At 41.5% G+C, this 24,099-nt stretch overlaps 1 protein-coding gene across 1 annotated transcript in view; it reads left to right on the forward strand.

Annotated features, from left to right (window-relative positions):
- Positions 1 to 24,099, forward strand: part of LOC133614686 (uncharacterized) — a 64,319-nt gene that overhangs the window by 24,203 nt on the left and 16,017 nt on the right. The window contains exons 11-23 of the mRNA XM_061972847.2: positions 1,198 to 1,328; positions 1,968 to 2,144; positions 2,222 to 2,352; positions 2,409 to 2,566; positions 2,681 to 2,908; positions 10,480 to 10,818; positions 10,883 to 11,031; positions 11,099 to 11,348; positions 13,947 to 14,111; positions 18,128 to 18,285; positions 18,342 to 18,476; positions 18,537 to 18,678; positions 23,834 to 23,985. Coding sequence (XP_061828831.2) covers positions 1,198 to 1,328; positions 1,968 to 2,144; positions 2,222 to 2,352; positions 2,409 to 2,566; positions 2,681 to 2,908; positions 10,480 to 10,818; positions 10,883 to 11,031; positions 11,099 to 11,348; positions 13,947 to 14,111; positions 18,128 to 18,285; positions 18,342 to 18,476; positions 18,537 to 18,678; positions 23,834 to 23,985 — 2,315 coding nt within the window. The remainder of the gene's footprint in view (positions 1 to 1,197; positions 1,329 to 1,967; positions 2,145 to 2,221; positions 2,353 to 2,408; positions 2,567 to 2,680; positions 2,909 to 10,479; positions 10,819 to 10,882; positions 11,032 to 11,098; positions 11,349 to 13,946; positions 14,112 to 18,127; positions 18,286 to 18,341; positions 18,477 to 18,536; positions 18,679 to 23,833; positions 23,986 to 24,099) is intronic.

A 24,099-nucleotide genomic window follows, 5' to 3' on the forward strand; every position in this document is an offset into this window, starting at 1 on the left:
AAAATGAAATAATCAGTCCTATCCAGCTACACAGGCAAATCATATTGTTTATGTTGATGCCCATATCTGCTGTACAGCTTTAATTTACTAAAGAGAAGTTTGGGATCTTTCTCTTTTTGCCTTATTTATATTTGACTTAATTAAATGTTTGGATATATCTACTATTTGGTGCAACCGGACCAGAGAAGGAAGGATAGGAAGAAGAAAAAAATAAAAATATGATAGAGGGGTAAATTGTGGGAACAGAAAAAAAAATAATAAAATAAAATACATACGACAAACTACATTCTCATTCAATGCGTTGTAGATTGTCACTGAAGGCATCAAAACTATGAATGAACACATGTGGAGTTAAAAAAGTGAAATAACTGAAAACATGTTTTATATTCTAGTTTCGTCAAAATAGCCACCCTTTGCTCTGATTACTGCTTTGCACACTTTTGGCATTCTCTCGATGAGCTTCAAGAGGTAGTCCTCTGAAAGGATTTTCACTTCACAGGTGTCATAGTTTTGATGCCTTCATTGACAATCTACAATGTAAATAGTCATAAAAATAAAGAAAACTCATTTAAATGAGTGTCCAAACTGTTGGCCTGTACTGTATATATATATATGTATATGTATGTGTGAAGTGAAGTGAATTATATTTATATAGCGCTTTTCTCTAGTGACTCAAAGCGCTTTTACATAGTGAAACCCAATACCTAAGTTACATTTAAACCAGTCTGGGTGGCACTTGGAGGGGGTGGGTAAAGTGTCTTGCTCAAGGACACAACGGCAGTGACTAGGATGGCGGAAGCGGGGATCGAACCTGGAACCCTCAAGTTGCTGGCACGGCCACTCTACCAACCGAGCTATACCGCGTATAGTCAAAAAGCATTGGGACCCCTGATTTAGAGTATCCGCCGAACATGCATGTTTTTGGACTGTGAGGCTAAACCCACACAAGCACATAGAACATGCCAGATTCCGACCCAAAAACTCTTGGCAGTATGGCAGTTGTCTGTTCTTCCCCAGTGTCCTGCACGGTTTCCCAAGCTGCTGTGCATCTCTTGAAGTCTTCTTATGCATTGCTGTATGCTGTTCACAGCCACGATAAAGAACATATTTACTTGGTTTCTGGGCATAACAATGTATTATTAACCAATGTCCATTCCTCCAGTGCCTTAAATATTTTCATTGTTTGGCTCCAAGCAGACTCGTTGGAGGAGTTCTGGGACTACGAGCACCAGGTGGATCTGGAGGCCTTTAGCAGCAACACTTTCTATAGCCTGCTGCTTAAACACAGCCTGACAGTCACCACTCGGCTGGGACAGCTCACCACCGAGGTCTGAAGCTACATATGCATATACAGCTGGCTAATGCATCGATAGATGTTTAGTTCTCCAATTGTACTGATGCATGTGTAACGTACTTTTATTTTGTACAGCAGTGATTTACCTTTATACTCCTTGTAAATATAACATGGAAGAGTGTCAAGAAAAACGATATTGTTCAACTTTACACACTCCACCATACTTTTTTTTAGAGCAGTTGGGGTGAGGGTAATAAAGGTATACATTGTCGTGAGAACACATTTACCACAAGTCCTGGCATAATCCCATCACTTCTCAGTTTTCCTTCTCTTTTCTCTTCTCCCTTGTTTTCATCCTGTTTGTGCTACCGAGTTGAGGTTTTTGTTGCAGCCCTAAGGACATTAGCAATGATAAAGATGTAAAGAGAGATGTGAAATCCCTCAAAATCCCATAAAAACGTGCATGTCTCTATAGTCTGTGCTATCTTATTACGCATTTTACATAAAAAAGTCCAAAATTATACTGGGGGTCGGGCTAGATATTGTCCGATGTCCATGAGAAAGGATGTTTTCCTTCGTGATGTCATGAAATTCCAAAACTTCAGAGGTGGACATTTCAGTGCCTCTTCTCTCTGTCTCTTACATTGTGATGGACATATATATTTGTTTGTAGGTGAAGGAGCTTTACCAGGGTGTTTTTGACAAACTGGGTCTTCTGCACCCACGCTCGCTGGACGAGGAGAGCACGGTAGATGGTCATGAGAAGACGAGGAGAGAAGTGGAGAAGGAGGTGGTCCGAAGGAGATCTTTGGCCGCTCAGTTGAGGACTTTGCTCGACAGTCAACTCCAGGTTTATCTCGCATATTTATGTTTAATGTGTTAGTGTGCACATTTTCCGGACTGTTTTCTTTTGTTGGCTTCCTCCAGGCTCTGAGGCGAGAGCAGCAGGCCCAGCAGAGGGTCCACAGTGTGTTCACAGCTCAGGTTCGAGAATGCACCAGAATACTGGGCAAGGTCCACGCCAATAACCACGCGTTATATGGACAAAGCCATCAAAAGTATGTCGTTATTTACCAAGGAAATCTGTTCAATTTTAAATTTAAAAACAACTTAGTTTGATTCAGCGGTTGAGGTCTGCAGTGGCTGAGTTGGAGGAGCTGGTGTCAGCAGAGTGCCGGCGTCAGGGATCCTGGGGGCTCTTGGGTGAAGGCACAGGGGCCAAGCTGCTGTGTCCTGACTCGGGCTCTGTGCTCAGTAAAGATGCTCTTTTTGGTGAGCTTGCTTGTTGGAAAATGACTTAAGATTTGCAAAGAAACAGCATCATCTGTTGGTGGAAATGTGCAGTGCAACAATATTTTTGACACATGTTCATATCGATCTCTGCAGGTTCTGATGGCTCCCTGGTAGACTGTTGTCCCCTTCATTATGATGCAGTCACAGGCCTAATAAGACCAAACGCCCACAGCCATATGTTACTGTCAAGTGGTCACACTATGGCGGTTCCTCCGGATTTCTTCCTTCATCCACACACCGGCCACCTTTTGCCCATTGCTGGAAACGTCGCCTACGACCCTGAAAGCTCCACTTTGGTGATTACAACCGATTCATGCGCAGGTAACTTACTTAAAAGTCAGCATACAATCCAAATAGTGAAGAAAATGACAATAAAACGATTTGTCTTAACTTAAATGATGAATATCGAATGTAACGTAAAAGTTATTTGGCTACTGTACGTGATATATAATATATACTTTAATACTATATGTTAGTTAGCATATAGGTATTGTATTAATTGTCATTTAAAATAGGTTTGTCAACAAAGCAAGATGTACAATCCTCATACTGTAGGTTTAGGTATGCCTTAGGGTTTTTTGTACATACTGTACTTTCTGTAGCATGATTCAACAGCACAAACTATTCCCATTACATTACTGCAGTGGCGGGCCGTGCGTTTCCTACCTAGGCATTTAATGATGTCCTACTTAGTTCGACTACAATAAATACTTCTCAAAATACCATCATTTATGTCACCACAAGACCCCGGCGGGAGAAAAACTAAACAGAAATGGGCATTGGATCACCTCAGCATTTTCAGCGCATTTAAAAATCAATAAACCCGTATCAAACATATCTTACGTGGTACTGTCAAAATTAAAATAATTGTAAAAAAATGTACTAAACGTGGAAAAAATTAAGAAATTAAATGGGTTATACTTGTATAGCGCTTTTCTACCTTCAAGGTACTCAAAGCGCTTTGACACTATTTCCACATTCACCCATTCACACACACATTCACACACTGATGGCGGGAGCTGCCATGCAAGGCCCTAACCACGACCAATCAGGAGCAAGGGTGAAGTGTCTTGCTCAAGGACACAACGGACGTGATGAGGTTGGTAGAAGGTGGGGATTGAACCGGGAACCCTCAGGTTGCTGGCACGGCCACTCTCCCAACTGTGCCACGCCGTCCCCAAATAAAATATTTGAACTCACAATTTGTAGCTCCCATCCGACGCCGTATAAGCCAGTGGTGCCACTCTTAGTTGGTTGATTCAAGTATCAATCAATGTTTACTTATATAGCCCTAAATCACAAGTGTCTCAAAGGGCTGCACAAGCCACAACGACATCCTCGGCTCACATCAGGGATCAAGTAGAAGTGGCGGACAAACCATTTCGCCGCCGGGACATCTTAGCTAGCTTCCGGGGTTGGCCGACCTCGTCTCACAAGATCTAGTTTATCTTTAAATATCCTTTTTTAACCCTTCTTTGTGGGTTAAAATTAAAAATTGTATAAAAATTTCTCTGCTCCGGTGCCACTTCCTCCTCTCGTTATAGTCACATTTAACGTAAGGCTACCTAGATGGGCTACTCGTGATCTGATTGGCTATCGCAACTATCAATTGTATGTCTTCTGTTCGTTTACACTGCACAGCCGCCGCTAATGTTGTTTCAGAAGGCCTCCGGCAGAATTCATGCAGCGCTGGCAACAAGCTAGCAGAATTCTGATAAAAGCTAGAACAAAAAAAACCAGCAACACTGGAGCCTATTATGACATGAAGAGAATATGATGAATAATTGTATATATTTATGGAAAGTAAATTAAAAATAAAATTAACTTTTGTTAATTTATGATCATGATTCATGTTAGGCCAGCAGAGAAGTCCCTGCTGGCCCTGACGGCCCACCACTGCATTCCTGTAACACAACAGATCCACAACGGTTGTTATCATGCTAGCTGTGAGCATTACTCTTAGTTGGGACTAGATATATGTGGGTATGAGATTTTGACAGTATGATAAACTTAGGTAAACAATATAGCTGTAAAACGATAACGTTAACTCAAAATTAATCTTGATTAACTGCAGATAAATACAATTTTTCCTCATTATTGAGTGCACCCGAGACAGATAATTTTCAGCAGTGATGTCGTCTCACGGCAATCAAAGTGAAAATTGTCCACTCAGACTGGAGAATGACTCACAATGGCTATGGATCTGAAATTTCCATAATGTGCTCTTTTCTTTGTACATTTCTGCTCAACAGTAATTGAACGTCATTACGTTTCCCCACGCTACGGAATAGACCAAGGGTTAAAAAGGACAGATATAGTATCATGCTATTGTATTATGATTACAGCTCTAAAATCTGTTAATTCTAAATATCATTATTTAAAAGAAGAGACAAATAACTTTTTTCCGCTAAACAGTCATTTTTAAACAGAATATGATGAACGTGGAGCATATATATTTAAAATGCATTAAAAAAATATTTACAATTCTTAGTGCAGTCTATTGTTGCCAAACCTAAAACTCAAGTGACAACAACATGAATATTTTTTTTGTAAAAAAAATAAAAACAAAAAACGAAAATAAGTGCAATCACGAAATGGCTGATGCAAATCACAACATAAACACATGATACCGATGCCGATTTTGTCATTTAAAGGGGCCCTATTATGCAAAACATACTACTTTTACCTATTGGTACCTGCTTTTGTGTATTTGGGATCTGTATAAGTTCCAACATTTTTAAATCAAACCTCGGAGACATTGCGGAGATATTTATAAAACACCCTTGCATTCCTTCATACTTGTGCAGTGGCGGGCCGTGCGTTTCCCACCTAGGCCTTCAGTGATGTCCAAACTTCAATAATTACCTCTCAAAATACCATAATGTATGTCACCAAATGACCGCGGCTGGAGAAATACTATACAGAAACACATTTGCGCACTACTGAGCATTAAAACCCCTCAACAGTGTAGTAAACAGGCTATTTTCCGGCGCATTTAAAAATCAATAAACCAGCAATTAAACATATTGTACGTGGTCCTGTCAAAATGACAATAATTGTTAAAAACATATTAAAAAAACGTGAAAAAAAAAGAAATAAAATATTTGAACTCACAATTTGTAGTACCCATCAGATGCCATATAACACCGCCCGTAGTCGGTTGATTCGATTGGAAGCGGTGGACATTAGCGTCCGGCTGACTTCGTCTCACAAGATGTAGTTTCTCTTTAAGTATCCTTCTTGAAAATGATCCCGCAAATTTATATCTGCCACCTAATCAACGTTTTGTTCTCCTTCTTTGTGGGTTAAAAAAGTGAGTGCCGGTGATTCCTCTGCTCTGGTGCGACACTTCCTGCTTTCGTAAATTGCAACTTGTGATTGGATACTCACTTGGGAGGGACAAATGAGTATCCAATCAGAGTCACGTTAACGTCAGGCAACCTGGATGGGCTTCCGTCAAAAACTTGTGATCTGATTGGCTATTGCAACTGTCTATCAACTGTATGTGCTCTGTTCGTTTACACTGCACAGAACGCAGCTATGTTGTGTCAGAAGGCCTCTGGCAAAATTCATCCAGCCCTGGCAACAAGCTAGCTGAATTCTTATTGGATAAAAGATCTAACGTAAAAACAAGCAACACTGGAGCCTAAAGTTAAAGTTAAAGTACCAATGATTGTCACACACACACGAGGTGTGGCGAAATTATTCTCTGCATTTGACCCATCACCCTTGATCACCCCCTGGGAGGTGAGGGGAGCAGTGAGCAGCAGCGGTGGCCGCACTTGGGAATCATTTTTGGTGATTTAACCCCCAATTCCAACCCTTGATGCTGAGTGTCAAGCAGGGAGGTAATGGGTCCCATTTTTATAGTCTTTGGTATGACTCAGCCGGGGTTTGAACTCACAACCTACCGATCTCAGGGCAGACACTCTAACCACTAGGCCACTGAGTAGGGTATTATGCCATGAAAAGAATATGATGAATACTTTTATATATTTATGGTAAGCAAATTAAAAATAAAATTAAGTTTTAGTAATTTGTGATCATGATTTATGTTAGGCCAGCAGAGAAGGCCTTGCGAGCCCTGACGGCTATTTCTAATACAAAGAAGCGTATAGTTCGAACTTAATCCGTCAGCAGACTCGCTATGGAAGCGGTAAAACTACAACAAAGATAGTAAATAAGACCGCCCACAAAATAGTGCATCCTGAAGAGACGGACAGAAAGCGGCTTGAAAACGGTCCTACAATAATCTATGCAAACCACCAACACATGTTATGTAGACCAGTGTTTTTCAACCTTTTCTGAGCCGAGGTACATTTTTTTCATTGAAAAAATTCTGAGGCACACCACCAGCAGAAAACATTAAAAAATGAAACCCAGCAGACAATAAAAAGTCGTTCTCGCAATTGTTTGATATGAATTCCAACCATAACCAACCATGCATCAATATAGCTCTTGTCTCAAAGTAGGTGTACTGTCACCACCTGTCACATCACGCCCTGACTTTTTTGGAGTTTTGTGATGTTTTCCTGTGTGTAGTGTATTAGTTCTTGTCTTACGCTCCTATTTTGTTGTTGATTGTCATGTCATTTACGGATGTACTTTGTGGACGCCCTCTGCTCCACACGCTGTAAGTCTTTGCTGTCGTCCAGCATTCTGTTTTTGTTTACTTTGCAGCCAGTTCAGTTTTAGTTTTGTCATGTCTGTATTATCATGTTTTGTTTTAAGTCATGTTTTGTTTAGTTTCTGTCTTTTCACTCCCTTGTCTGGTCACCATAGCAACCATTAGTTTTCACCTGTCACGTCACGCACCTGTTTCACGTTTTGACTCACACACACCTGTCACCAATCATGTCACTGTTATTTAAGCATACCTTGTTCATCACTCGTCCTGCCTGCATTGTCGTCATGTCACTCCGGTTTATGTCTCGTTTTGACAAAGTAAGTTTCCATGTCCATGTCCTAGTTTTTGTTAATTAGTAGCTTCATATGTTTTAGGCACACTTGCCTTTTTTTTGGTTGTATCTTTGTGTTTTGTGGTAGTGACTGTTTAATGTCAATAAATCCAAGCCTACCTTCACGCTGTCGTCCGGAGCCGTCTATTTTGCGTTGGAAGAACAACCCCGCAGCTAGCTGCGACCCCCACGTGACAGAATGCAGGCAGCATACGTTCTTCCGCAGACCGGCCACGAGGAGGTGATGGAGACGCACTGGCAAAAATGGAAGCCAGCCAGAAAGGCTTTTTCTCGCCAGCATAACGCGTTGTTCCCCCAAAATCTTCATCCGGACAACAAGATTCCACAACCAGCCCATTCTTCCTTCCCGCCGCAGGAGACCCGTGCTGATGACGTCATCCCGCCCACTGGTGATGACGTCAGAAACCAAGATTTTTTTTTTGAGTCTATTTACACCCTCTGTCAGCTGCCCACTATGGACTTTGTTTCAAAGAAAAATCCTTTTGAGAAAATTGTCTCTAAATTTAGATTTTTTCAGACCCAGTCTAAAGTGGGGGTAGGGAATAGACATTTTGGACAATTTAGTGGGGAGGAGTCTACCCCCCTACACCCACCCCTAAAGAAGATGCCAGACCTCAGGGAGCGCGTCTGGTATCCGCTCCTTGAGGGGGGGGCTGGGACCGGGAGCTGTGCTGGTGGGGTGACTCAGATGCACCCAACCAGGCAGCAACCTCCAGCCCGTCCTCCACCACTAGTCCGTCGGCATGTAAAGCCGCAACCCCCAGCTAGGCCACCTCCACCTGCTCCTCGGCTAGCACCTGCTCCAGTTCCTGCTCCTCGGCTAGCACCTGCTCCAGTTCCTGCTCCTCGGCTAGCACCTGCTCCAGTTCCTGCTCCTCGGCTAGCACCTGCTCCAATTCCTGCTCCACGGCTAGCGCCAAGGCTAGCACCAGAGCCACGGCTAGCACCTGTCGCCTCACCAAGGCTAGCACCAGCTCCATGTCAAGACCAAGACCAAGACCCTCCACGCCAAGTCCAAGACCAAGACCCTCCACGCCAAGTCCAAGACCAAGACCCTCCACGCCAAGTCCAAGACCAAGACCCTCCACGCCAAGACCAAGACCCTCCACGCCAAGTCCAAGACCCTCCACGCCAAGTCCAAGACCCTCCACGCCAAGAACAAGAACAAGACCAAGACCAAGACCCGCCATGCCAAGACCAAGACCAAGACCCGCCATGCCAAGACCAAGACCAAGACCCGCCATGCCAAGACCAAGACCCGCCATGCCAAGACCAAGACCAAGACCCGCCATGCCAAGACCAAGACCAAGACCCGCCATGCCAAGACCAAGACCAAGACCCGCCATGCCAAGACAAAGACCAAGACCCACGCCTAGACCAAGACCAAGACCCACGCCGAGCTTCGCCGCCGGACGCGCCACGCCGAGCTTCGCCGCCTGACTTGCCACGCCGAGCTGCCACGCCTGCCAAGTTGACGACGCGCCTGTCTCCTCGTCGGCCACGGATATGGCCGCTACCTGGTCGTCCGCCACGCCAAGTGCGCCCACCTCCCAGTCGGCCACGAATGTGGCCAATCCCTGGGCGCCCGCCTCGCCTGCTGCAGCGGCGTTCCACTCGCCGCCGCCACTTGACTTTGCCTCGGTGGATTCGGGGCCACTTGGGCTGGCGACCCACCGCCATGTCCCCCTCCCGCCCTCCCATGACTATTGATCTTTGTTTTTTTTTCTTGGACATCTGGTATCTGTCCTTAAGGGAGGGGCTCTGTCATGTCTGTATTATCATGTTTTGTTTTAAGTCATGTTTTGTTTAGTTTCTGTCTTTTCACTCCCTTGTCTGGTCACCATAGCAACCATTAGTTTTCACCTGTCACGTCACGCACCTGTTTCACGTTTTGACTCACACACACCTGTCACCAATCATGTCACTGTTATTTAAGCATACCTTGTTCATCACTTGTCCTGCCTGCATTGTCGTCATGTCACTCCGGTTTATGTCTAGTTTTGACAAAGTAAGTTTCCATGTCCATGTCCTAGTTTTTGTTAATTAGTAGCTTCATATGTTTTAGGCACACTTGCCTTTTCTTTGGTTGTATCTTTGTTTTGTGGTAGTGACTGTTTAATGTCAATAAATCCAAGCCTACCTTCACGCTGTCGTCCGGAGCCGTCTATTTTGCGTTGGAAGAACAACCCCGCAGCTAGCTGCGACCCCCACGTGACAAGTTTTGTATAGCCTTCCCTAAGCTTCAATGCATTTTCTTAACGGCACTCGCCTTTTGTTTATTTTTGGTTTAAGCATTAGACACCTTTTTACCTGCAAACCATTGTCGTCGTTCCCGACATCTACAAAGCAATTAGCTACCTGCTGCCACCTACTGGTATTGAAGAATATTACACGGTTACTTTGCCGAGCTCTAGACAGTACGGACATTCAACAACGGCACATTTACGGATTATAATTACTGGTTTGCAAAAAATATTTTTAGCCCAATTAGGTGAAATTACATAATCTCCCACGGCTCACCAGACTGTATCTCACGGCACAGTGGTTGAAAAACACTGATGTAGACCACAAGAAAGAGTTGTTTTAATGTAGAAAACAAGTCATATTATGGCCCCTTTAAAACAGAGGGAATAGATTAGGGGACGAGCCTCCTTCATCTGTCGTATAGAGCTGTGTGCAGCGGCAAGAGTCCTGATATTGCTACTGCAGCCACACAAGACCTAACTTTCACTTTCCCTTTGGCTTATAGCGTATAGACAATATTAAGGAACATTGTTGCGGTTTTAAAACCGTCACTTCTTAATATTGGGGTACCGTATATCTTAAAAGCAGTACCCGGCCCATTCCTAGCTTGGACATACTACAAAATAGATTGTACCTAATAGTAGAAACTTGTCTTTTTACCTTTACAAGGAGATACCAAGACATGGGAAAGTCCTCTTATTCCCTTCATTCCATACCCAACATCTTGCCATTCAAACCAGCCTCTGCCCAGCGTCCGGCTCAGAGGCCTCCGACCAGGCCAAAAACTGCAGCTAGGTGCGCCCATGACAGACCCTGACACAGGGGTCCCAGTGCCCATTCTAGCTGTAACCATCCACCCACACACTGGTCTGGTTTACCCTTTGGGAAAGACGCACATCTGCCCCATCACCCGCATGCTGCAACCCGTTCAGGTGGGCTATCCCATGCTGGATCCCCGGACAGGGAATGTTGTGCTGACTGCTGGGGTCAGTCTAGATCCAGTGACAGGTTAGTAGTGCTTGTGAGTCGCTACATGCAACCACTTTTATTAATGTCTGGAGTCGACATGTAGGAGTGGTTCTGCCAGTATGTGGAGCCCTGCTGGGCGAGTCCTTCATTGAGCCTCTCAGTGGGCTGATGGTGAGAGTGGGAGGTGCGAGCATCCGGGCCGGGCAGCTGGTGCCTCATGCAGGAGGATATCAGACCCTTCTCGACAGCATGGTGACTTTTTGAAATACAGATCCTATTTAGTATCACCAAACCTAATGACTAATAATTTGCTCACTAGGTTTTGACTGCAATGTTGAAAATAGTGAAGCTCTTGAGGCCCCTAAATGAAGAGTGGGGTTCAGACCTGACTTTGCAGCTCCATATGAGAGGAGAGCGGGGGCAGAGTTGTCAGGATGGTGTTGGTGCAGCGAGCCAGGAGCTCCATTCGCACTGGAGGAGGAGTCAGCACTGCCAGCTGCAGGTGCAAACTAGGCTGGAGATCCTGCTGGACACCACTATGCGTCTGCACCAAGATGGAGGTTCACTAGGTGAGGCAAAATCCTCTACACAAACACTCCCTGATTTTTTAAACAATGACAACAATTACCAATAAAGTAAGGATTTTGTAAAAATAAGAACAAGTAAACGAAAAATATGGATAAAATCACTGTATTATTGTTTGTAAACTCATACTATGCTAGGTATCGGTAGTATCAACATCGGGATTGATCACGTCTACTTCACATTGAAGCTAGCGGTTAGCTTCTTGTGCGCGTGTAGCATGCTTTGCTATTCCTTTTCCTCTAGTCCTCCAGTGATAATGCACTTGGAATAACTGTATAACCGTATCTTAGTATAGGTATCTTAGAAGTAGGGATGATGTTCGAAACCGGTTCTCCCGATTGTTCGATAAGAAAAGAACCGATTCCATAGATTCGAATCCCTTTTTGAGAACCGGTTCCCGTTATCGAAGCCACTATACCGTATTTTCGCGACCATAGGGCGCACCGTATTAAAAGGCGCCGTGTCAGTTACGGGTGCTATTTCTGTCTTTAACGCATAAATAAGGCACAGCGTATTTTTGGGCTCAGGCATGGTTAAACATACGCTAGCTTAAAACATACGCTAGCTTAAAACATACGCGAGCATGCATGGACGCTGATTTAAAAAGGCAGCAGGAGCAAAGTTGAGTTGGGTTGTACTTTAGTGAAGTATTTATTAGAGATGTCCGATAATATCGGACTGTCGATATTATCGGCCGATAAATGCTTTAAAATGTGATATCGGAAATTATCGGTATCGGTTTCAAAAAGTAAAATTTATGACTTTTTAAAACGCCGCTGTACGGAGTGGTACACGGACGTAGGGAGAAGTACAGAACGCCAATAAACCTTAAAGGCACTGCCTTTGCGTGCCGGCCCAATCACATAATATCTACGGCTTCTCACACACATGTTAATGCAACGCATACTTGGTCAACAGCCATACAGGTCACACTGAGGGTGACCGTATAAACAACTTTAACACTGTTACAAATACGCGCCACACTGTGAACCCACACCAAACAAGAATGACAAACAAATTTCGGGAGAACATCCGCACCGTAACACAACATAAACACAACAGAACAAATACCCAGAACCCCTTGCAGCACTAACTCTTCCGGTACGCTACAAAATACACCCCACGCTACCCCCTACCCCCTCCACCTCAACCCCACCCCCCAACCCTGCCCACCTCAACCTCCTCATGCTCTCTCAGGGAGAGCATGTCCCAAATTCCAAGCTGCTGTTTTGAGGCATGTTAAAAAAAAAAAAATGCACTTTGTGACTTCAATAATAAATATGGCAGTGCCATGTTAGCATTTTTTTTCCATAACTTGAGTTGATTTATTTTGTAAAACCTTGTTACATTGTTTAATGCATCCAGCGAGGCATCACAACAAAATTAGGCATAATAATGTGTTCATTTCACGACTGTATATGTCGGTAGCGGTTGATATCGGAATTGGTAATTAAGAGTTGGACAATATCGGAATATCGGATATCGGCAAAAAAGCCATTATCGGACATCTCTAGTATTTATCAATGTACCCACATTATTTTTTGATCAATCCTCATCCACAAATCCATCAAAGTCCTCATCTTCTGTGTCCGAAATGAAGAACAGGGCAAGTTCTCCATCAAACACGCCAGATTCCCTCTCCTCATTTTCAAAGTCAGTCTCGTTGTCCATTAGCATAGAAAGCTAGCACAACAGTAAAAGCCGACTTCTCTTGCCCCGTTGTGCATATGGATTCTCTACCGTGCTGGTCCCCTTCTTCTCCAGTGTGCTTCACCGGGATGTCGAAAGTGAGCGTCCATGTTGGTGATGCTTGTCGGCAATTTTTTTATTTACAACGCACATAGCAGCACTATATGCTCACTGGGGGCGTGCCTTTAACGTCCTCTCTCACCTGAAACCTTCATCCTTTAACGGCCGCATGCTGTCCTCAGTCACGTCCACCTTTCCTCCATATAAACAGCGTGCCGGCCCAGTCTTTTAACATCTATGGCTATTGGAACTCAGTGCACACACAACAACCTATCTAGATTCGATAAGAGATTCAATAAGGAATCGGTTCGATAAGAGGATTCGATAATGGCATCGAACTCGATAATTTCTTAACGAACATCATCCCTACTTAGAGCGACTTCGCACTGTGGATAGATGACACTTTCGTTGCAACTTGAAGACACACACCCTCCTGGAATTTATGAAACTCCCGCATGAATTTGTTTGTCAACCTTGACCATGTATGTAATAAGGAATCTGGAAATGTAATTGTGTCTCCCTGAGCTTGCATCCCTTTTGAAGGAATCTTTCATGTGAGTACAACTCTTAGCCATGTAAACACTGTGACACAGCTGCGGAAAAGATCAGCTAAAAAGGCAAATATCAGGTTGGGACATCTGCATTTATGGTGCCTTATTTTGGAGGAGTATGGCTGTGTTTCTGCCACATGTCCCTTTTTTTTCTCTACTGTTTGAGGCAGTACAGCCATAGGCCACCAGAAATTCTGCCTAGCAACAAGGGGAACCAGTGTTTCATTGATACATAGGTAGTTACTGTATATCCACTTTGTGCTCCTGTGTTGCTCAAACCAGGAGACATGCCTTCCTCTGGCATTGCTGTGCCCGCCTTGCTGGGAATGGAGTACCCAGACCCCATGGGATCAGGTCTCAGTGTACCTGTTTTGGGATGTGGGACTGACCTTGTATCAGGCAGGACGATACCACTGGCAGGGACCATGGAAGACCCGGATGGCAGAGGTAGTGCAAACATGGATTACTGATCAACAGTTGTGTGTTAGCACTAGAATTGAGGACAATAGCAATATTGAGCATATCATAGAACCTATGCAAATATTATAAGATGCTTTAATCGTTAATTTTAATTTTATGGTTTCGCCTCCATGGCACTGAGGCATTTGAACAAATTAAGAGTAAAAATAAATCAGACCCTTACAAACATTTGTTCTCTACTTTTACATTATACTTTTTATTGCAACACCAATAGAATGGAATAGAAAGTACTTTATTGATCCCTGGGGGAAATTCAGCACCACAGTTCGCTCACAATAGACAATAAACACTTAGGTCTTTTTTACATGTGAATAATATAAATCCAGTCTACTATACAGCATTATTCACATGTGAATAATATAAATACAGTCTATTATACAGCATTATTCACATGTAAATAACATAAATGCAGTCTATTATACAGCATTATTCACATGTGAATAATATAAATACATTATACATTTACAGCAACATATGCATTATACAGTCTGACGGCTGTCGGTATGAAGGGCTTCCTGTGTCGTTCGTGTTTCTTTTGGTAACCAAACACTTTATTAAATTAAATCGTACTCAGGAATTTTATTTGTCCTTAATCAGAGTTAGAACTAGTAAGAAGTGATAATAACAAAATGTAGGGAAAAATATGTAATATTATTGCGATGGCGATTATGCATATGTAGATTCAGAGTAAAAACCACAATGATTGTGTTACTACAGGAAAATGCAGTAAAAAAAGGTAATTTAACCATACTATACTACAGTATTTATTAACCAATGATTTAAGGCTAAAAGCAGTGGCACCTTTTTCTGTATCATAATATGCAATTAAAATGGGATAAGAATATGATTCTGAAATTTATATATATGATTATGACAATTATTAATAGTATTTACACTTTTAAAACAAGACTTGTGCATTTGCACAAAACATTGGCACAATAATAGGGCTGCAGCTAACAATTATTTTGATAGTCGACTAGTCAGCGATTATTTTTTTGATTCGTTGACTTGTCCAGGGTGTACCCCGCCTTGCACTCGAATGCAGCTGAGATAGGCTCCAGCACCCACCACGACCCCGAACGGGATAAGCGATAGAAAATGGATGGATGGATGGATGGACTTGTCAAACGATAGTAGCTTATCTGCTGTACTGTACATGTTTGAGTTGGACGTTGAGTCCGCAACTTGATTTTAGCTCAGTTTTAAAACCAATTGTAGGAAATTCAATTGTCTATACGTCCATTTTCTACCACTTGTCCCTTTCAGGGTTGCGGAGGGTCGCTGGAGCCAATCTCAGCTGCATTTGGGCGGTACATGTGACAAAATAAATGGTTTTATTTAAATCCACAACACTGACCATGTATACACTGCAGGCCAAAGTGGACCAAGTCTGATTTTTTCTAAATCCCATTTTTTCCAGCTGACTTTTTAGATTACAAGTAAAATGTGATCTTAATCAGACTCCAGTATGAACGCGCACAGGCCCCAATGTGGCCCCAATGTGGCCTCGACGTCACTTGCATACGCAGTTTAAAAAAGTAAAAATAAAGGAAGTTGACCGGATTCCGTAAATGAAAAAACAAGTCGCTACTACTACAACAAAATAAAATAAAAGTAGCCACACCTTAAAAATGATTATTATTATTTTTTGGTTTTACAAGAAAATAAATTAAAGCAATACAATGTATGAATGAATATATATAGTGTAATATATTTGGGAACGTTCTAATCTTTTTACGGCTGTTAAGTAGAGGCAACACGAACCAAAACATACAACTACGAGGGAATAGTGGAAGGCTGTACAGTCAATAGCTAAAGACAAATCAATCAAAGTGCTACACGCAGGCTAGAACTACAAGGGATCTACATTAGATTCATTTTTCATCTCACTTATATACACAACTTCTGGAATGTACATAACATGTAAGCAAATACACCACGTACACATAATTTCTAGTCCTTCAACAATTGCTATTTATTCACAATACAAGTATATATATATACTGTATATGTGTGTGTGCGTGCGTGCATGTACAGTATGTATATATGAACAGTATGTTATGTATATATGTTTAGTATATATATATATATTATGTTTATGTATAGTATGTATATGTATATTATGTATATGTATACATGTATAGTATGCATATATATATATATATATATATATATATCTTCATATATTACTTATAGCCTATTATTTGTGCACTATTGACTAGTGATGTGGGGACGTGGCTTGGTTGGTAGAGCGGTTGTGAGGGTTCCTGGTTTGATCCCCAGCTTCTGCCATCCTAGTCATGTCTGTTGTGTCCTTGAGCAAGACACTTCACCCTTGCTCCTGATGGATCATGGTTAGGGCCTTGCATAGCAGCTCCCGTCATCAGTGTGTGAATGTGTGTGTGAATGGGTGAATGTGGAAATAGTGTCAAAGCGCTTTGAGTACCTTGAAGGTAGAAAAGCACGAAACAAGTAGTGAAGTGAATTATATTTATATAGTGCTTTTCTCTAGTGACTCAAATCGCTTTACATAGTGAAACCCAATATCTAAGTTACATTTAAACCACTGTGGGTGGCACTGGGAGCACGTGGGTAAAGTGTCTTGCCCAAGGACACAACGGCAGTGACTAGGATGGCGAAAGCGGGAATGGAACCTGGAATTCTCAAGTTGCTGGCACGGCCACTCTACCAACTATATAAGTATAACCCATTTATGATATACCGAAATATTGGCTGCCGAAAAAATACTTTGCTTACTGAAACCAGATGTTGTGATGACGAATCCACTTCCGCTGGCGGGCTGCGTATTTCCTCGCGCACACAAATGACTTAGCTCGCCCAAAGATGTCGCAAAAAGTAAAGTCGCAATCAGATCACATTTTTGTTTAAATTGAAAAGATCAAATTCCAATTGGATTCGGGCTACCTGATGTGGCCCAAATCGGATGCAAACACATCAGATTTGAAGAAATTTGGAGCGTTTAGACTGGCAAAAAATATCCCATCTGTGTCACTTGGGGACAATAAAGTCAGATTTGGTGTGCAGTGTAAACAGGGCCTTACCTAATGCCAGTGACAAACAAATCAACAGACAAGATGTCCTGTAAACATCACATTCAATGCAAAAGTATTAGTATCCACTGCTGTTGGGGTTATTTAGCTGCAATTATTTACCTAAATTATTAAAGTGTAGACATGAACATTTCTGGCAGGCTATCAGTTTAAATTGTATTAAGTGACTAGTTGAAAATAACAATTCTTTGTCTATTAATTTTGGAATTAACACATTATTATGCCTAATTTGGAAAACCAGGTATGGTAAAGATAAGGTCCTTTTTAAAAATAATAATAAAATAAGATAAATAAATTAAAAACATTTTCTTGAATAAAAAAGAAAGTAAAACAATATAAAAACAGTTACATAGAAACTAGTAATTAATGAACATGAGTAAAATTAACTGTTAAAGGTTAGTACTATTAGTGGACCAGCAGCACGCACAATCATGTGTGCTTAAGGACTGTATCCCTTGCAGAATGTATTGATATATATTGATATATAATGTAGGAACCAGAATATTAATAACAGAAAAAAACAACCCTTTTGTGTGAATGAGTGTGAATGAGTGTAAATGGGGGATGGAGGTTTTTTGGGTTGGTGCACTAATTGTAAGTGTATCTTCTGTTTTTTATGTTGATTTAATTTAAAAAAAAACAACAGAAAAACGATACCGATAATAAAAAAAACCGATACAGATAATTTCCGATATTGCATTTTAAAGCATTCATCGGCCGATAATATCGTCAGGCCGATATTATCGGACATCTCTAATCATTTGTTATTGTTAAATGGAAATTGCGTGCCATACTTGGCTGTAACCAGCAAAGGCGCTGTCGATTCAGTCAAAACTACATCCACCTTTATTATTTTCTCAAACAATCCATCCAGGACAAATGACCATCCTTAACTACATTGTGTCTTTGCAGGTCTGGTGGCGATCAAATATGCCTCTCAGGCAGTTGACCCAGTCACGGGCATTTTAGCTCCAGTGGTTGGCGCCAGGTTGGATGTGCTTAAGAGCACAGTTGTACCTGTCACAGCCTCCTACTGGCTCGCAATGACGGCTCAAAGTGACAGCGTTCAGGTGGGGAAATCAAATCAAGTCTTTTTGGCGTTGTTTCTGATCAAGCTCCTTGGCAGGTGGAGGCTCTGGATAGAGAGGCGTGCGCACGAAATACTTACTGGCAGCAGCAGGGCCAGCAGGAGGAGGGCGTCCTCTCTGATGTGGACTCGGCTCTGTTCCAGTGTATTGTCACGGAACACGGCGGCCACCAGGTGAACAGGCCGTACTTCACAGTGTGTGAGCTCCAGCGTGACAGTGGAGCGTGTTTGCAGGTCCAGTGGTCAGGGAGGTCGCTGAGGGAGGCAGCTGTGGAGATGCACGACTCAGCGCAGGCCGAGGCCCAGAGGAGAACCGCCCAGCGTGCCAGCTTGGCTCTCATTCTGCCTCCACATGTACTCAACATCCTGACACTGGGTAAATTGCTTCTATACTGGAAATATCTACAATATTATTTATTGTGTTGCATTTGATATCTAATAAGAGGTTTGCCAGCTCCCCTTGTCCTTTCTCTACTGTGTTGACACAGTAAAGTATACATGATTACCATCTGACGATTTTTTTAAATTTAAGGCAATGATTGTCACAGAAATTCTACCTAGCAACAAGTGGCTGTGACATTTTAACAGAGTAGGGATTTTATAACATAAATGCATATGAATAAACTTGTCTTAATAATCGGATGGATAATTCATCATGATGGATAATTACTTTATCAGTCCCTCCAGGATTTCCACCAATCCCCGCGAATTATGCGCAGCCTCGCATCTTTGTCCAATGCCCGCAAATTCCACGCACAACTTGGCAAATCGGCATCATTTTCGCCAAATGTCTATGACAGTGGTTCTTAACCTTGTTGGAGGTTCCGAACCCCACCAGTTTCATATGCGCATTCACCGAACCCTTCTTTAGTGAAAAATAAAATGTTTTTTTTTTCAAATTCAAGACAAAGTTATGTTTTTGGTAACACTTTAGTATGGGGAACATATTCTAAGTAACAACTACTTAATTTAGAGTTATTTGGACACTAGGGGAACATATTCTAAGTAATAAAGACTTAATTTAGAGTTATTTGGTTAGGGTTAGGGCCAGGGTTAGAGGGTTAGGGTTATAATAAGGCCATGCCGAATAAGGCATTAATAAGTACTTAATAATGACTAGTTAAGAGCCAATATGTTACTAATTTGCATGTTAATAAGCAACTAATTAATGGTGAATATGTTCCCCATACTAAAGTGTTACCTTGTTTTTTTTTACTGGTGCATAAAATGAACCATGAATGAACATCACCTTGTTCAAACAACAAAACCAACACAGTGCATAAACTCACAACAAACTACACACTTGCAAATCAGTCAGCTGTTGCCGTATCCGTAATACGCCGATAGGGAGAAGTTTGTATTTACACGATGAGTCGGGTGTGTTTTGACCTCCGCCGAACCCCTGAGGCCAACTCACCGAACCCCTAGGGTTCCATCGAACCCAGGTTAAGAACCACTGCTCTATGAGCGGCACTCAAACGCGCCAGTCAACTGTCCAATCAAAACATATGTTTATCACATGTTTGTTTCTTGTTCAAACGAAGCAAGCATGGAACAGCAATGTGTAACAATATATCAACTCTTTATTCCTCAAACGGTACAATTAGGCCCTTTTCCACCAAACTTTAGGAACTTTTGGTTCCTGGAACGTCGAGTTCCTGCAACTAAAGGTTCCTGTAGAAGTGTGTGGTTCGTGTTTCCACTGCATTTCACAGTTCAGGGTAGTTTATACAAATCAGGCTGATGACGAATGGAGGGGTGGTTTAGTATATTTCTACACTTATATTATGTAAATAAACAGACAATACTACGTTAGAGTTATTTTACTAAAAAGTAAGTAAATGAAATACAAAGCAATTATTTACAAAACGATATGATTTGAAAAATCCGCAATGACCAACAGTCAGAAAGTCCTTCTCTCAGTAAATGATGAATTCATGAGGGTCAGGCGATTCCTTTTGGTTAATTTCAGTTGTAAATAACAATGTATAAATGATAAATGTCAGTATTTATCTCACGCCAAAAATCGGGTTTAGCGTTAGCCTGGTAGCATTAGCATTATGAGGCTAATAACTACACAAATGGAGTGTCGCTGAATAAAAAAAAATGTTTATCAGTTTGAACATCAAATATGTTGTCTTTGTAGCATATTCAACTGAATATGGGTTGAAAATGATTTGCAAATCATTGTATTCCGTTTATATTTACATCTAACACAATTTCCCAACTCATATGGAAACGGGGTTTGTAAATCTACCCGGGTAGTTTTTGGTGGAAACAGGGGGAACTTTATTTAGTGGAAAGTTCCTGTAAAAGTTCCTGCGGTGGAAAAGGGCCTCTTGTCATCCTTTCGCAAAGCTCATACCTACTTCTGGTTTCTGTGCACCTCGCTAAGCCTTTTGGGTAATGTAGTATTAAACATGTACTTCCTAGTTGACATTATTTATACATTTATTTAACCTTTATTTATCCTGGATAAGGCAATTAAGAACAGATTTGTATTTGCAATGCTGATGCAAATAGGCAACATTTCCATGACAGAGATGTTAAAGTCTGATGATGATCGCTCATCGTCTCTCATTCATCAACACAAATGTGCGTCATAGATCACTCTTTTGCCACAACTTTCTGAAAAAGCAACCTCAAATTTGGCCATTTAAGGCCAAACAATCCACAAAAAGCTTGTGAAATCCTGGTGGGACTGGTTTATCGATAAAAATAAACATGGTTTCGCTCTTTTGTGTCAGGAGTTGTGAGGCAGGCACCCAAGAGACAAGGCAGATAGGTTAAAAAAAAATGGACTGTTTATTCCCCAGCAAAAAAGGTCCGAACAGAAAGCGAAGCATAAGGCTTGAAAAAAATCCAATGTACAACAGAGGCAGACAACTGGGAATAAACAGTAAATAGTCCAAAAACAAAAAGTGAAGCAATACTGCTTGGGAATGAGTAACTAAAAAATGTAACAGAAAAAGTGGCAACAAAAAGGCTTGACACAAAAACAATGGCGAGGGAGCAAGAAGCCAAGAGTACAGAAACTGAACATATTTGCGAAACCCAGGATAGCAGAGACATACAGTACATGCAGGGAAGAACATCCAAGCAACGATCCAAATTTTGCCTCGCATTCACAATCCTTATGTGAGACCAGCACACAGGATTTTTTGTATGCATTCTATCTCGTAAATAAATGTTAGCAAAAGTCAACTAACAATGATGGTAAATGGGATTTGCTCTTTTCTGCCCATAAAGCGCTTAAAAAACATGCAAACACTTCCATCAAGGTTTTATATACACAGTCTAAAGGTGGGGGAAATAATCAATGTATTTTAAATAAAGTAATGCAGACAATTCTAAAATTTGGTTGACTGCAGCGACCCACCTCACCGAGAAATCCGACCAGCTCCTTTACTATCGGGCCCCATTTTCATTAATTTAATAAATGTGGGAATTAATTTAACAGTTTTTTATTCCAAATGAATTGTTTTTTTTAAGTTGCAAGTGATATTCAGTGAAACAAAAAGAAATATAAAACTGCATCAATATACATTAATTAAAGATGCATCAATAATCGATTTTTAATCAAATCGTAGCTCCTGAATCGTAATCGTAATCGAATCGGGAGGTGCTCAAAGCCTCCCACCTCTGATACACACTGTAAGTACATATGTAATGTGGTAACAGGGCACATTCATAATATCGTGAAATATTTACGTATTTTGATCATTTAGAGCTTACGGCAGCACATTAATTTCATAGACGCATCACAATGTTCACTTTTTCCTTCAACAGCAACACTGACTACAACCCAGGGCAGACTTTGTGAGAGACAATAAACATAATTAAACAAACACATACTGTACAAAGTCTGCTCTCACTGGGATGCCGACTGTTAGGATGTTCTTTAATTTAGGTTTAGATGAAGAAGTGTTAAAAAAAGGTGGGTGCAAACAAGCTTCTTTTCGTGTCTTTCTCGCCTTCTCTGCGTATAAGTTGACTGCCAAAGTTGACCAACTTTTCGGTTTATGTCCACAACCTTCTACTATCTAGGTGAGAGGCATGGTTTGTAATCAATAATTAATAATACCAGCTCAGAGGCGAGAGAGCAGTTTACTAGCTCAGTATGTCAATATAGCAGGATAACAAAACTGTGGTAACCTCTCTGTGATCAATGGGCTGCCAAAAATGTGTCTATGTTAGCGCTTATAATAACAATATAGCTAATACTTGGTTAATGTTGAGGTTTTTTGGATTTTTTTGGGGGGGTTTTAGACGCAATAAATAGACACAATAGACACATTGATGTCATGAGTCCTATTAGCTCCATTGCTTTGCGTGTGTTTATTTATGATTTTATTTAAATCATTAAATAAAATGTGTTCTTGTCATACGTAAAGATTGTAAATGATAGGCAACGATCCAAAAAAAGTGCAGTTCCCCTTTAAGAATGCCTACTCAGTATTAGGTGTGACTTCTGGCTCTGCCCCCTCATCAGGCCCAGCAAAGTCTACAAACAGGAAAAAGAAAAACAAGTGAAAAACATAACAATGGCCAAGAAACGGCCAAGAAACGGCCAAGAAAATCAAAAACATAACATGGTGGTTGTTTTACACCACAATACAGCAAAGTGAATTGAAGTGAATTATATTTATATAGCGCTTTTTTCTCTAGAGACTCAAAGCATTTTACTTAGTGAATCCCATTATGTACATCTTTAAGCTACATTCAAACCAGTGTGGGTGGCACTGCAAGCAGGTGGGCAAAATGTCTTGCTCAAAGACACAACGGCATTGACTAGGATGGCAGAAGCGGGAATCCAACCTGGAACCCTCAAGTTGCTGGCACGGCCGCTCTACCAACATAGCCACGTCACCCCAAAACCATCCTTTTCTGGGCATGTCCCCTCTTATAGCGGATAAATATTTCAAATCCTGCACCAGTACCTCTGACGAGAGCTGTCCCATCTTAGTCTGTCAGCATGAACTGATAAATCCTGCTCGAATGAGATACAAAAAAACCCAAAAAACATCTTCTAAGACAATACAAACAGTCCGGTTGTCATTAATTAATTGCCCTGAGAATTGTTTGTAGTTTTTTAGTTGTCTTTTTGAGTAATTTTCATTAGTGTGTTTAACCATCTCATCGTCACTATTTTTATTTTAATACAGAGTAGGGATTCAATTGGAACATTGCTTTGTACAATTAAACTTGGCAAATAGTCTCATTGTGCTGTTTTGGAGTACATTACATGTTATTTGTTTGTAGGCAGCATAACCACCATCTGACTGTTGCCAAGAAAACAACAATAACATGAGCATTATTTGTTATTGTTTAGGGGCAAAAATTAGGGAGGCCTAGAAAAATACAATGTTCTGCCTATTATTGACTTTGTCTGCCAACCCTCCTTGTCCTTTTTCTACAACACAGCCCTCTTCCTCCCTGGAAACATACTTTTTCGGGTGATGTAAGGTTTGTTTGAGGTTTTTTACATGTTTGACAGTATAATTGACAACCACTTTTGTGTCTGTGTAAAGTGGATGAGGAGGAGTGGGATCAGCACTGTGTTTGGTTCGCGGAGTTGCTGTCAGTCCTAAACATGATGGACGTTTGCATGGAGCAGCTGCAACAAGACCAGGAGAAATGGAGCACACAAAGAGTAGAGTGGACCGCAAGCTTCCATGTGATGGTTAGAATACTTGTGTGGATTTGCTTGTATTTTGACACATGTCTTCTTCCTGGAAGTGAGAAACAGTGGTGGTCAACCAAACCAAGATGGCTGTTGTTCAGCAAGCAGCGTGCA

Source organism: Nerophis lumbriciformis, linkage group LG17, assembly GCF_033978685.3.
Source record: "Nerophis lumbriciformis linkage group LG17, RoL_Nlum_v2.1, whole genome shotgun sequence".
Lineage (NCBI taxonomy): Eukaryota > Metazoa > Chordata > Actinopteri > Syngnathiformes > Syngnathidae > Nerophis > Nerophis lumbriciformis.